This window comes from Melanerpes formicivorus, unplaced genomic scaffold (assembly GCF_026170545.1).
Source record: "Melanerpes formicivorus ecotype bairdi unplaced genomic scaffold, bMelFor1.0.p_v2 SCAF_66, whole genome shotgun sequence".
Classification (NCBI taxonomy): domain Eukaryota; kingdom Metazoa; phylum Chordata; class Aves; order Piciformes; family Picidae; genus Melanerpes; species Melanerpes formicivorus.
Genome location: NW_027142418.1, coordinates 2,990,170 through 3,002,844, shown reverse-complemented (window position 1 = coordinate 3,002,844; position 12,675 = coordinate 2,990,170). Strand labels below are relative to the sequence as shown.

Here is a 12,675-nt window from a genome sequence, read left to right as displayed (position 1 = left end):
TGTTGCTCAGCACACCACAGCTACACAGCTTTTCAGTCCCTCCAGGGGCGGACACTCCACCATAGTGCTGGGCAGCCTGTAGCAGGGCTGGACAACTCTGTCTGGAAGAAATTGTCCTTCACGTCCAATCTAAATCTCCCCTGGTGCAATTTAAGGCCATTCCTTGTGTCCTATAGCTTGTTCCTTGGGATAAGAGACTAACCCCCACCTGGCTCCAACCTCCTTTCAGAGAGCTGCAGAGCGAGGTGGTCTCCGCCGGGTCCCCTCTTTTCCAGCCTGAACAACCCCACTTCCCCCAGCCGCTCCTCATACCGGGCCCACCTCTTCCCCACACACAGCGCGGCCGCTACTACTCAGCGCCTGGGGCTGGGAGAGCCCCACCAGAGCAGAGCTGAGCTGGCTGCCCGCTACTCGTAACCGCGGCACCGAAGGCTACCCGGCGACTGCGGAAGCCCGCAGCGGACCGTCCCCCAGAACCGCGCCCGTGCGCATGCGCGACCGCTCGCCGGGCGGGATCACGTGGTGGTGGTGTTGGTGCTGTCACGTGTCGGTACCCAGGCGGCGCGCGGCCTCCTCGCGCAGCGGTGACGGGTGCGTGGCGTGCGTGGTTGTTGTGGTGACAGGGCCTGGCCTGGGGCCGCCCTGCAGCTGCGGGGCAGGCCTGAGCTGTCCCTTTCCCCACCCGGCTGCCCAGCACCTCGCCCCAGGTGGGGCTGCCCATGCCGAGGAGGGGTGGGGGCTGGGTGTGTCGGTGGGGAGGGGGGCTGCCCGACTCCGGCCCCGGCGTGGGGGCGGGACTGGGGGAGGTGCGGGGGGGTCGGTGTGTGCCTGCCTGGATCTGAATGCGCCCCCGGCCCCAACCCCAGGTGCCGTTCCGCTGTCTTAACGCCGCGCGAGGGGTCCCGGCGGGCGGGTTTGGTTATCTTGCCGGCGGCAGGCCTGGACCCCTGTAAAGGTGGTTGCTGTGCTGGCAGCAGCGGCGCTTGTGGCCTTCTCGGCGGGTCGCTCAGTGTGGCAAATGGAGCAAAGCGTCGTCCTCAGTGGGTCCGTGCCTTTGCCTTGCGCCCCCTGCCCCATTTCCCTGTGAAAGGGGACCCTCTTTATAAAGGAGAAACCTCCTCAGTCGCTGCTTTTTCTTCAGAATTAATTTCCCTAGTTATTCAAAACCGCTTACAGTTAGGCACTTGGGTGCTGTGATTCGTGCTCATTCTACTCCCTCATCTCTTTCATTCTTGAAGCAGTTCCAGTAATTTCATATTAAGCTTGCTTTTTGAACTCATGGCTGAAGATTAACCCTGCCTGGTCTTTAGTGGGGAACTGCAGTGCTCAAGAGAAAAAGATTATCAGGTAATATTAGCAAACTGTTGCTTATGTTTGCCATACTAGTTACAGAATAAAATTTGCAGTGTCCTGTGGGATTTATCACTGATTTGCTATTGGGGAGGGAACACTGCTGGTACATAAAGAAATGGATGAACTGTAACTCTGGAATACTGTTTTGTTTCCACTTTTTTTAGGAGGAAAAATACTCATACTAGGAAATGGCAGAAGCAGTTTTTCAGCCTCCAAGAAGGAAAAGAAGAATTTTTGAGTCATATGACTCTCCCTTTCCTGTGGCTGTAGGTGGGAAGGATTTCAGGATATGCCGGGCTGAAATCCTGAACAACAATGTTATTGTGAGGAACCCTGAGGACATTGAACTGCTTTATAGCAAGGTGCTGTACCCTCTTTGCACAGTGTCTTTACTGTTTTTGACACAGGCAGAGTGCAGTGCTTTCTAAAATCTGCCTGCCTTAATGTTTTCCTTCCCCTTCAGCCTCCACTAATCCCCTCAGTTTAGGAAAGATGTTGACTGTCTAGAACGTGTCCAGAGAAGGGCAACAAAGTTGGTGAGGGGTTTGGAAAACAGCCCTGTGAGGAGAGGCTGAGGGAGCTGGGGTTGCTTAGCCTGGAGAAGAGGAGGCTCAGGGCAGATATTACTGCTGTCTACAACTTACCTGAAGGGAGGTTGTAGCCAGGTGGGGGCTGGTCTCTTCTCCCAGACAAGCAGCACCAGAAGAAGAGGACACAGTCTCAAGCTGTGCCAGGGGAGGTTTAGGCTGGATGTTAGGAAGAAGTTCTTCATAGAGTGATTAGCCATTGGAATGTGCTGCCCAGGGAGGTGGTGGAGTCACCATCACTGGAGGTGTTTAAGAAGAGCCTGGCTGAGGCACTTGGTGCCATGGTTTAGTTGATTAGATGGTGTTGGATGATGGGTTGGATGCAATGATCTTGAAGGTCTCTTCCAACCTGGTCTGGTCTATTCTATTCTATCTCCTTCATCTCTTGAACTCAGCATTCTGTATCCAGTGTGAAAAGTATTTAATTCTTCTCCCAGCAAACACATTTTTGGAACTGAGTGGTGATGTGAGCTAAAACACAGCTGCAAAGGCTTCATGTTTGTTATGTTTATTTCTCCTTGTAATATTTCAAGCAACCTTGCTAAAGCATTTTCTTCTTTTAAAAGCTGTTTGGAATCTTTATTTATGTTTTATAAACAACATCATTCTGTTACTTCAGAGTGATTTTCTTCTGAGTAAAATAAGCTATTTCAAGTCTTCTATGACTGTGTACTGTTTCACCACCATTCTCAAGCAGTAGTGTTGCCATCTCTTTGCTTCCCATGATGCTTGTCACAGTGTTTGTGCGCAGGTGCTCTCTGTGGCTGCTTCCAAAAGTCTCCTTGGAGGTGCTGACTGACAAATGTTTAGAAGTGAGGAAAAAGACCCACCAGCCTCCACTGGTTAAACCTTTGAGTGCAGGTGTTTGCTCTTGCACTGGTTACCAGAAGCTCAGCCACAAACTTGAGGGAAAGCTGAAATCCTGGAGAATTTCAGTTACCGTTTTCAGCTGATCCTGGTGGTTGGCATTGTATACTTGGAAAGAGGCTCAGTATTGTCTGCTGAGATAAAAATGACTTTTTTCCTTTCCTTCTAAGGGCTATTTTGGGAAAGGAATCCTTTCCAGAAGCCGACCAGTGTACAGCATTTCAGATCCTGCACTGGTTGCAAAGTGGCAAGGTAAATTGTGCCTCTTTGTACTTCCATCACTATTCTCATAGTACTTCTCACTGATTGAAGAGCATAGCACCACAGAACTGTTTTGGTTGGAAGAGACCTTTATAAGCACATATATAAGTACTTACATAAGCAGAAAGGGACCTGGGGGTACTGGTTGACAGTAGGCTGAATATGAGCCAGCAGTGTGCCCAGGTGGCCAGGAGGGCCAATGGCATCCTGGCCTGTATCAGGAATAGCGTGGCCAGCAGGAGCAGGGAAGTCATTCTGCTCTGTGCTCAGCACTGGTTAGGCCACACCTTGAGTCCTGTGTCCAGTTCTGGGCCCCTCAGGTTAGGAAAGATGTTGAGATGCTAGAAGGTGTCCAGAGAAGGACAACAAAGCTGGGGAGGGGGCTGGAGCACAGCCCTGTGAGGAGAGGCTGAGGGAGCTGGGGTTGTTTAGCCTGGAGAAGAGGAGGCTCAGAGGAGACCTTATTGCTCTCTACAGCTACCTGAAGGGAGGTTGTAGCCAGGTGGGGGTTGGTCTCTTCTCCCAGGCAACCAGCACCAGAACAAGAGGACACAGTCTCAAGCTGTGCTGGGGGAGGTTTAGGCTGGATGTTAGGAAGAAGTTCTTCCCAGCAAGAGAGATTGGCCATTGGGAAGGGCTCCCAGGGAGGTGGTGGAGTCACCATCACTGGAGGTGTTTAGGAAGAGACTGGATGGGGTGCTTGGTGCCATGGTTTAGTTGCTTAGATGGTGTTGGGTGATAGGTTGGACTCAATGATCAAAAAGGTCTTTTCCAACCTGGTTAATTCTATTCTGAGTGCTCAAAATCCCATGGCAACATTTTTATATTGATGAAACTGTGGTTTTCTTCACACAGGTGCTAACCTCAACATGCCTATAATCACATCCAAAAAGTAAGTGAGTTTACATTGTTCCTGTTCTTTTAGATCCCTTTGTGTTTTGCCTTGCTGGTTTGCAGGTGCTTGGCTGTACAGAGAGTGCAGACTTGTTTCTTTTCTATTTCATTCATAAATCTCATCAGTAAAAACAGAAGTAAAGCATGGTTTTTTTCCTGTAAGGTTGCATGTATTAATTGCTGACTGGAAGCCAGGATTGAGTACAGGCATAGTAGTAATGTGGGTAATTAATTCATAACAACATCAAGCATTGTAAACTTGTTCTTAGCTGAGGAGGAGAAAGACCCTGCTCCAGAAAGTTCTATTTCAAATAACTTTCCCAGTTCCTTATGAATGAACAGAGTCTCTTGAACTTTTATAACACAGACATGTTTTACTTGGTTTAACTTGATGTTGATTTTGCTTCACCTGCTCTTAATCAGATATAGCACTACTTTGTCTCCCCTTCTTGAGTAGGAGATGACTTATCTGCAAGGGTGCTAGCGTGGATGATATCTGAGCATCAGTAGGAGCTCTGACATATCTGATCTTCCTTGCTTGGAAGTAATTCCTATCCTTTTCCTGGAGGTAACAGAAGAGAGGACAGGCAGTGGGAATCCTGAGGCTTGATGAAACATCAGTGTAAATGTACTCAGTGTTGTCTTTAGGTGCCCCAGCGTGACATGTCTCATGTTGTTGTGTACCTTCTTCTCAGTGTAGCCAGACAGAGGGCTGCAACAGTGAGGAATGAATTCAGTACCTCTTCCATAAAACCTCAGAAACACTTGGAGGATTAAGAAAACAAATGTCAGATCTACCAAACCCTGCTCTGATTATCCCTTAGGACATTCACCTTCATAGAAACTCGTGGCAAAGGAGGCTCAGGGGAGACCTTCTTGCTCTCTACAGCTACCTGAAGGGAGGTTGCAGCCAGGTGGGGGTTGGCCTCTTCTCCCAGGCAAGCAGCACCAGAACAAGAGGACACAGTCTCAAGCTGTGCTGGGGGAGGTTCAGACTGGATATTAGGAAGAAATTCTTCCCAGCAAGAGTGATTGGCCATTGGGATGTGCTGCCCAGGGTGGTGGTGGAGTCACCATCCCTGGAGGTGTTCAGGAGGAGACTGGATGGGGTGCTTGGTTGCATGGTTTAGTTGATTAGGTGGTGTTGGATGATAGGTTGGACATGATGATCTTGGAGATCTCTTTCAAACTGGTCTGGTTCTGTTCTATTCTATTCTATTCTAGCAGCATTTCCTAAAGGTGTTTGTTGCTGCAGAACTTTAAAAGGCAAACCAAACCCTAAAAGAAGGGGGCAGAGTCTTGATGTTTGGTGATGTCTGCAGCTTTCTGAAGACTCAAGTCCTTGTTCATGGTGTATTTGGCATAGCAGTTACTGGGGTGTGTGTTGAATGAGCCATGCTGAATCTGCTTGGGTTTAGGATGCTAATTAAAGGCTGTAATGCCCTAAAACTTCTCATTTATTTTACTTGTGTCCTAGGTACCAGTACCATGTCCAGTGGGCTAAAAGTGTTTTACAAGAGCAAGGATTGGATGAGTGCTCAGTTACCAGAATCCTTGACAATTACACTAAGCCTGTTGAGCTGCCACTTTTGCAAGAGGATAGAGCTGAACAAACCAGGAACAGCTGGAGCAGAACTGGCCTAAATGCAGAAAATACAGACCTTCCCACACAGTCTTCTACAGACACTGGGAACAGAGCAGCCCTAAGTCCTGACAGTCAGCAAGAAGGCTTCAAGAAAGCCTGTTTGGAAAGAGACCCTCAGTTTGATCCTGTGGCCCTGCGTGGCTCTGAAAAACAGGAACAAGGGGACTTGAAAGAGAAAGCTGAAGTGTCTTGCCAGAAGCATGGTGCTCTGGTGCCCTGCAGCTGCACAGGCAAGGAGAACACTAAGCAAGAACCCTGTGAGATGATCAGGTCAGAAGGATGTGCTCCAGAGTATGTGTTGGTGGAGGAAGAAGTAGAAGGTAGCTTAAGTCCTGAAGATGGTTCTGCTCATGCACAAGAAAATGTAAGGATGAAGTGCCTCCTAATCCTTTAGAAAAGTTCCATCAGTGCCATTTTCAGAATTCAGGATTGTTTTTTTCCAGTTCAATGTTTTAGTAATGGAGTGAATTTGTCTTGTAGCTCATCAAGAAGGAAAGACTAGTATGCAGGAAAAATCCCTTTATGATTTCTGAGTATTTACAGCTCAGCTTGGAGGAGGTATGTGTGCAGTACACAAACCCAAAACACTTCAGATGCATTCAGACCAAAAAGTTGTTTCACTTTGAATCTCAAAAGTAAACATTAAGCTATGTTGCAACATCAGGAGGGGAAAAAACTTCTCACTGTGAGGTTGAGGGAACGCTGGAACAGGCTGCCCGGGGGGGTTGTGGAGTCTTCCCTCTCTGGAGAGATTCAAAACCTGCCTGGATGTGGTCCTGTGTGATCTGCTGTGGGTGATCCTGCTCTGGCAGGAGGGGTTGGACTGGATGAGCTGTTGAGGTCCCTTCCAGCCCCTAACATTCTGTGATCATTTAATACCTATTTCTGAAGCAGAAGTTTCTCCTGTGTCTCCTAAGTATTTGAATTGTCTTAGTCCTAGAATCACAGAAATGTTTTGGTGGGAAAAGACCTCCAAGATCATTGACTCCAACCTTCAGCTTTATACTGTAGACTTACTTTCAGTATCTAAATGATTATGCTTAAATAAAATATGTAGGGTTCAATCCCATGTGCTTTAGAAGAATAATCCCACTGCCCAAGGGAGCAGTGACAGGACCTGAGTGTAGAAACACCAGGAACATTTGTGTGCATCCTGCTTCTGAAACTGTTCATGTGTTAGTTTCAACACTGTGCCTTCAGGACTTGACAGCACATGTGTGGATGTTTCTGTAGTGCTGTCCCTGTTGGAATGGAAAGGCCATGAGGACAAACCTGAAAGGAAACTTTCAGGCTCCTTGTTTCTCTTGATGACACAAGGATCCATATACCAAATTAGTGTGAGATTTATCTTCTTACATGGAATATGAACTATTAGGTAGAGTCTAGCTCTTAAACATATTCTCTTTAATGTTTTCAGGCTTTTTTCTTGGTGTATGCTCTGGGATGCTTAAGTATCTATTATGATGAGGTAAGGAATTGGATTAATTTTGGATTAGTGGGGAATACCATCAGTTTGGTTTGCTTAGATTAGTTTGGATTCCTGGGGCTGCCATTATGTATGTTTAGTCTGAAATGGTTCTCTCCTATAGCAGTAGTTTTGGGCCCTTCACTCCAAGAAGGACATTGAGTTGCTGGAATGTGTCCAGAGAAGGGCAACAAAGCTGGGGAAGGGTCTGGAGAATAGGGCTGGTGAGGAGAGGCTGAGGGAACTGGGTTTGTTTAGCCTACAAAAGAAGTTGAGGGGAGAGCTCACTGTTCTCTACAACTCCCTGAGAGGAGATTGGAGCCAGGTGAGGGTTGGTCTTTCTAGTATCACATGATAGGACAATTTGTGTCTGCTTAATATATAGTCACACTCATGCCTTTTGTGATCTTTTAGGAGCCCCTGACTATTGTGAAGCTCTGGGAGGTTTTCAGTGAAGTGAAGCCCCACTTCAAAACAACCTACATGGCCTACCACTACTTTCGCAGCAAGGGCTGGGTCCCCAAAGTTGGCCTGAAGTATGGAACTGATCTCTGTGAGTACCTCCCTTGAAACACCTGGAACCATTTGCAGCCACATTCTTTTAAGGCAGTGCAAGACTCCAGTGCCAAAGGTGGATCAATAACTAACTGCATGACTGAAGCAGCTACTTGCAGTTGACACAGAGATTTTTGACCAGGCTGTGGGGTAGCAGTAAATTTAGGATGAGTTGAAAATCACAGAGTGGTAGGGGTTGGAAGGGACCTCTGGAGATCAAATCCAACCCCCTTGCCAAGGCAGGTTCACCTGGAGAAGATCACACAGGAACAGGTCCAGGTGAATTTAGAATGTGTCCAGACATGGAGACTCCACAACCTCTCTGGGCAGCCTGTTCCAATGCTCTATCACTGTTACAGAAGCTCCTCCTCATGTGTAGATGGAACTTCTTATGCTCAACATTGTGCCCATTAGTTCTTGTCCTGTCACTGGGCACCACTGAGGAAAGCCTGGTCCCCTGCTTCTGACACCCACCTTTTAAGCAGATCAGCATTGATGAGATCCTCCCTCAGTCTTCTCTTTTCCATGCTAAACAGCCCCAATTCTCTCAGCCTTTCCTCATAAGAGAGGTATTCCAGGCCTCTCAGCATCTTTGTAGCCCTTTTCTTGTGGAAGGCAAGTAGGAGTTCTGCCCTGTACCTGAACTCCTCTAGCTTCTTGGGTTTTGGGAGTACCTGCTTAGGGCTGGCATTACTGCAGTTGCTTTTAGTGGATAATTGCTAATCATGGTTGTCCCTGGAACAGAGTGCTGCTCATCCTTTCCCTGACAGGCTCTGTACTAGCCAGCTGTGTGAGAAAAGCTCTGCTAGTTAAAGAAGCTCATGACTAAGGGAAGACAGGAAAACAGAGAATCATAGGATAGGATAGGATAGACGAGATGAGACGAGACTAGGAAGAGACCTTCCAGTTTTACACAGAGAGAGTGATTGCCCACTGGAATGGGCTGCCCGGGGAAGTGATGGAATCACCATTGCTGGAGGTGTTCAGGAGGAGACTTGACAGGGTGCTTGGTTGCATGGGTTAGTTGGTTGGGTGGTGTTGGATGATAGGTTGGATGTGATAATCTTGAAGGTCTCTTCCAACCTGGTCTGGTCTGGTCTAGTCTAGTCTATTCTTCTACTCTATGGGACAAATGCAGAGTTCTGAAGTGTTGCAAGTCCTGTCTTGTGGAACTGAAGTGTTTGAAAATATTTCTGGCCCCTGGTATTGAGCTGAGCTGGAAACTCTGTCTAACCAAGCTGTCTCTCTTTGGTTTCAGTGCTGTATCGGAAAGGCCCTCCCTTCTATCATGCAAGGTTTGAAGCTCATCTTTCTGCCTTAATTTAGTCACTTACTGCCTTCACTGGTTAAGCACCTGTTCTGCACCCAAAATACTTTGCCAGATGCATTCCTACTGGGAATTCTAACAATCCTTTGAGCAGAGGTGCTGAACACCACCATTTCACTTCAATTAAGATAACAGTAGTAAGACTGTGACTATTTGGCACCCGTGGTGAATCCACTCAGGAAAGCAATTGGATGTCCTAATAATGACTTCAAAAAGAGGTGGTATGGATAATTTCTGTGGGAGGAAAAAAACCTCTCTTTGGGTGATGATTGCCTTTAATTCATTAGATACTATGTGGGTTGTAAATGTCAGATTGGTATTCAGAAGAGAGCCATGGAATTGCTTCTGTTGGAAAAGACCCCTGAGAGTGCCACAAACAGGAGCAGAGGAGTGGGGAGGGAAGGTGCTGGTGAATGTATTCACAAGTTTGTCTTCTCTTCCATTCCTAGTAGAGACTTTTAAGTTTCACACCTTGCTTGCTGGCATAGTGTTTAATACCAGTTTTTAGGCTCTAGTTCTTAAGTTTCACAGTCATTCCCCAGTGTTCTCCTGTCAGCTGTCCTGTCTGCTTTGTTTTCCAGTTACTCTGTCATTGCTGAACTGGTTGATGATAACTTTGAAGGTGCTCTTCGCAGACCTCTCAGCTGGAAGTCCTTGTCTGGGCTGAACAGAACAACTGCTAATGCTTCTAAGGTGATATGCTGGGTTTAAAAATGATAAACACACAGTTTAGTTCCAAAACCCAGGAGCTGAAAAGAGAATTCTTATGTTACCAGTCTGCTGAAGAACTTGTTGAGTTGTCCATAGGCCAACAAGTTTTCTTTGTCAATATCCAGATGGATTCTGGAAGCAACTGAGTGAAGTTCTGTCACCTGTATCATAGGATCAATAAGGTTGGAAAAGACCTCAAAGATCATCAAGTCTAACCTGTCACTCAACACCTCATGACTACTAAACCATGTGGCACTTGGTGCCACATCCAATCCCCTCTTGAACACCTCCAGGGGTGGTGACTCCACCACCTCCCTGGGCAGCACATCCCAATGGCTAAGAACTCTCTCTGTGAAGAACTTTCTCCTCACCTCCAGCCTAAACTTCCCCTGGCACAGCTTGAGACTGTGTTCTCTTGTTCTGCTGCTGGTTGTCTGGGAGTAGAGACCAACCCCCTCCTGGCTACAACCTCCCTTCAGGTAGCTGTAGAGAGCAAGAAGGTCTCCCCTGAGCCTCCTCTTCTCCAGGCTAAGCAACCCCAGCTCCCTCAGCCTCTCCTCACAGGGCTGTGCTTGAGGCCTCTCCCCAGCCTCGTTGCCCTTCTCTGGACACATTCAAGAGTCTCAATGTCCTTCTGTAGGAGCATTAAAAGTTGTGTGAGGAACAGAAGAAATACCTGAGGGATGCTTCTTTCCTGCTTGCCACTTCTGTGCCCTCTGCATCAAACCATCATTTTCTTTTGGACAGTGAATCTCCCAAGTTGCCAAAAGATTTCTCTGTGATAGAGCCTCAGGTGTGGTGCTTCCATACTTGCAGCCATGGTGCTCAGGTGTGGTGTAATGTTTCCAGTTTACCTTCTAGCAGTGTTATGCTCTGATCAAGGAAATGGGATATGCATATCATACAGCTCCCCCAAACTGGCTTGCAGAAGACATCATGGAGGAAAGTTGCTGTCTGCATCTCTAATTAATCTAAAACCTCTACCGAAAGAAAGCAACTGAAATCCAGGTATCCATGAACAAGACCAAGTGCCAGGTCCTACACCTGGGTCACAACAACCCCAGGAGCGCTGCAGGCTTGGGACAGAGTGCCTGGAAAGCTGCCCTGTATAGAAAGACCTGAAGATGAGCCAGCAGTGCCCAGATGTCCAAGAAGGCCACCAGCATCCTGGCCTGGATCAGCAATAGTGTGGTCAGCAGGGGCAGAGCAGAGATTGTCCTCCTGTACTCAGCACTGGTGGAGGCCACACCCTGAGTAGGGGATTCAGGTTTGGGGCCCTCAGAGCAAAAAGGGCATTGAGGTGCTGGAGCTGGTCTGGTAAGGAGCAGCAGAGGGAACTGAGGTTGCTTAACCTAGAGAAGAGGAGGCTGAGGGGGGACCTCATTTCCCAAAGGGAGGTGGGGGTTGGTCTTTTCTTCCAAGTGGTAAGAAGAAATGGCCTCAAGTTGCCCCATGGGAAGTTTAGGTTAGATATGAGAAACAATTTTTTCCCCAACAGGGTTGGCAAGCTCTGGAACAGGCTGCCCAGGGTAGTGGTGGAGTCCCCATCCCTGCAGGGGTTTCAGAGCTGTGTAGATGTGGTGCTGGGGGACATAGCTTAGTGGTGAGCTGGTAGTGCTGGGTTAATGCTTGCACTCAGTCTTGAAGTTCTCTTCCAGCCTGAATGATTCCATGTCCTGTGTACCACCAGGAGCTGATGTTGTGCTATGTGATTAGACCATCTGACATGACTGATGAGGAGATGTCAACACCAGAATGCATGAAAAGGATCAAGGTTCAGGTGAGTAATTGCTTCTTTCCTTTGCCCATGTAGCTTTGCTTTGGGGCTGCCAGGAAGCTGACTGCCAGAGCCCCTCTGAGCTGCTGCTTCTCTTCAGCTTGCTTTGGGCCTTGTACCCAAAGCTGCAATAAAAGCACAAGAGCCCTCTGTGCCCCTCTCCTGCTTTGAGCTAGAACAGAACTAATTCTCTACTCAGTTCTGTTCACAGAAAAGGTTTTGGGGGCTCTTGAAAGACTTAAAATATTCTAATCTAATATTCTGATTTTCGCATGGCTGATACTGTGAATATAGGCATTTGCACAGGAAAATGGGGGTGCCTCTCCTGCCCTTCTCCCCCCACCCTGCTTGCCCTGCCCTTCTCCCCCCGCCCTGCTTGCCCTGCCCCTCTTCCTCCGCCATGCCCCTCTCCCCCTGCCTGCCTTGCCCTGCCCTGCCTCTCTCCCCCCCTGCCCTGCCTCTCTCCCCCCCTGCCCTGCCTCTCTCCCCCCCTGCCCTGCCTCTCTCCCCCCCTGCCCTGCCTCTCTCCCCCCCTGCCCTGCCTCTCTCCCCCCCTGCCCTGCCTCTCTCCCCCCCTGCCCTGCCTCTCTCCCCCCCTGCCCTGCCTCTCTCCCCCCCTGCCCTGCCTCTCTCCCCCCCTGCCCTGCCTCTCTCCCCCTGCCCTAACTTGCTGCTTTCACTCTCAGGAGCTGATAGTGAGCCGCTGGGTTTCCTCCCGTGAGCGCAGTGATCAAGATGAACTTTAACTGGCGGTGCAGGAGCAGCTCACTCAGAACCACTTCTTGGGTTTCACTCAGTTGGTCTCTTTGTCATGATGCCCCCCAGCCTCAGAGCAGTTTCAGCTCACTCAGTTGGGTATGTATTCATGCTGTTTTAAATCAGGTACAAACTGTTTCCTGGAGAGGATGTTGAAAACCAGCAGTGTAATAATGAGGATGAAAGGGAGAAGAATAAAGCTCAGCCCCACCTCAAAGTACTTGTTTATTTCCTTAAAACATACAGCCATGTCTGAATGGTGGTTAGGGCTGACTTCATATCCCTGCTTGGTGGCTAGATCTGACTTCACAGCCTTAAAGCTGCACAGACTTGGACCTGGGGAGAGGGTTTTGGGTTGCAACACTGAGTGGTGTAACACATTGCTGTTGGGTGCTCTAGACCCTGGAGTTGTGCCTCACTTTCACAAGCACCACTCAGAATTGAGGAACTCTCCCCAGAATCATAGAAATGTGCAAG

At 48.5% G+C, this 12,675-nt stretch overlaps 1 protein-coding gene across 8 annotated transcripts; it reads left to right on the top strand.

Moving 5' to 3' along the window:
* Positions 1 to 512: 512 nt before the first annotated feature.
* Positions 513 to 12,419, top strand: TSEN2 (tRNA splicing endonuclease subunit 2). Of its 8 annotated transcripts, none has more exons than XM_068162663.1 (13): positions 548 to 591; positions 1,239 to 1,347; positions 1,518 to 1,715; positions 2,978 to 3,059; positions 3,924 to 3,960; positions 5,440 to 5,971; positions 6,088 to 6,165; positions 7,025 to 7,075; positions 7,487 to 7,625; positions 8,886 to 8,922; positions 9,536 to 9,647; positions 11,356 to 11,445; positions 12,129 to 12,419. In XM_068162663.1, the coding sequence occupies exons 3-13, from the start codon at positions 1,542 to 1,544 to the stop codon at positions 12,186 to 12,188; spliced, it is 1,392 nt and encodes a 463-aa protein (XP_068018764.1). In that variant the 5' UTR covers positions 548 to 591; positions 1,239 to 1,347; positions 1,518 to 1,541; the 3' UTR covers positions 12,189 to 12,419. The 8 variants fall into 8 exon arrangements, with proteins under 8 accessions (XP_068018766.1, XP_068018764.1, XP_068018765.1 ...); XM_068162664.1 differs by having other exon boundaries at positions 568 to 591; positions 1,242 to 1,347; XM_068162661.1 differs by lacking the exon at positions 548 to 591 and adding an exon at positions 602 to 707.
* Positions 12,420 to 12,675: the final 256 nt, after the last annotated feature.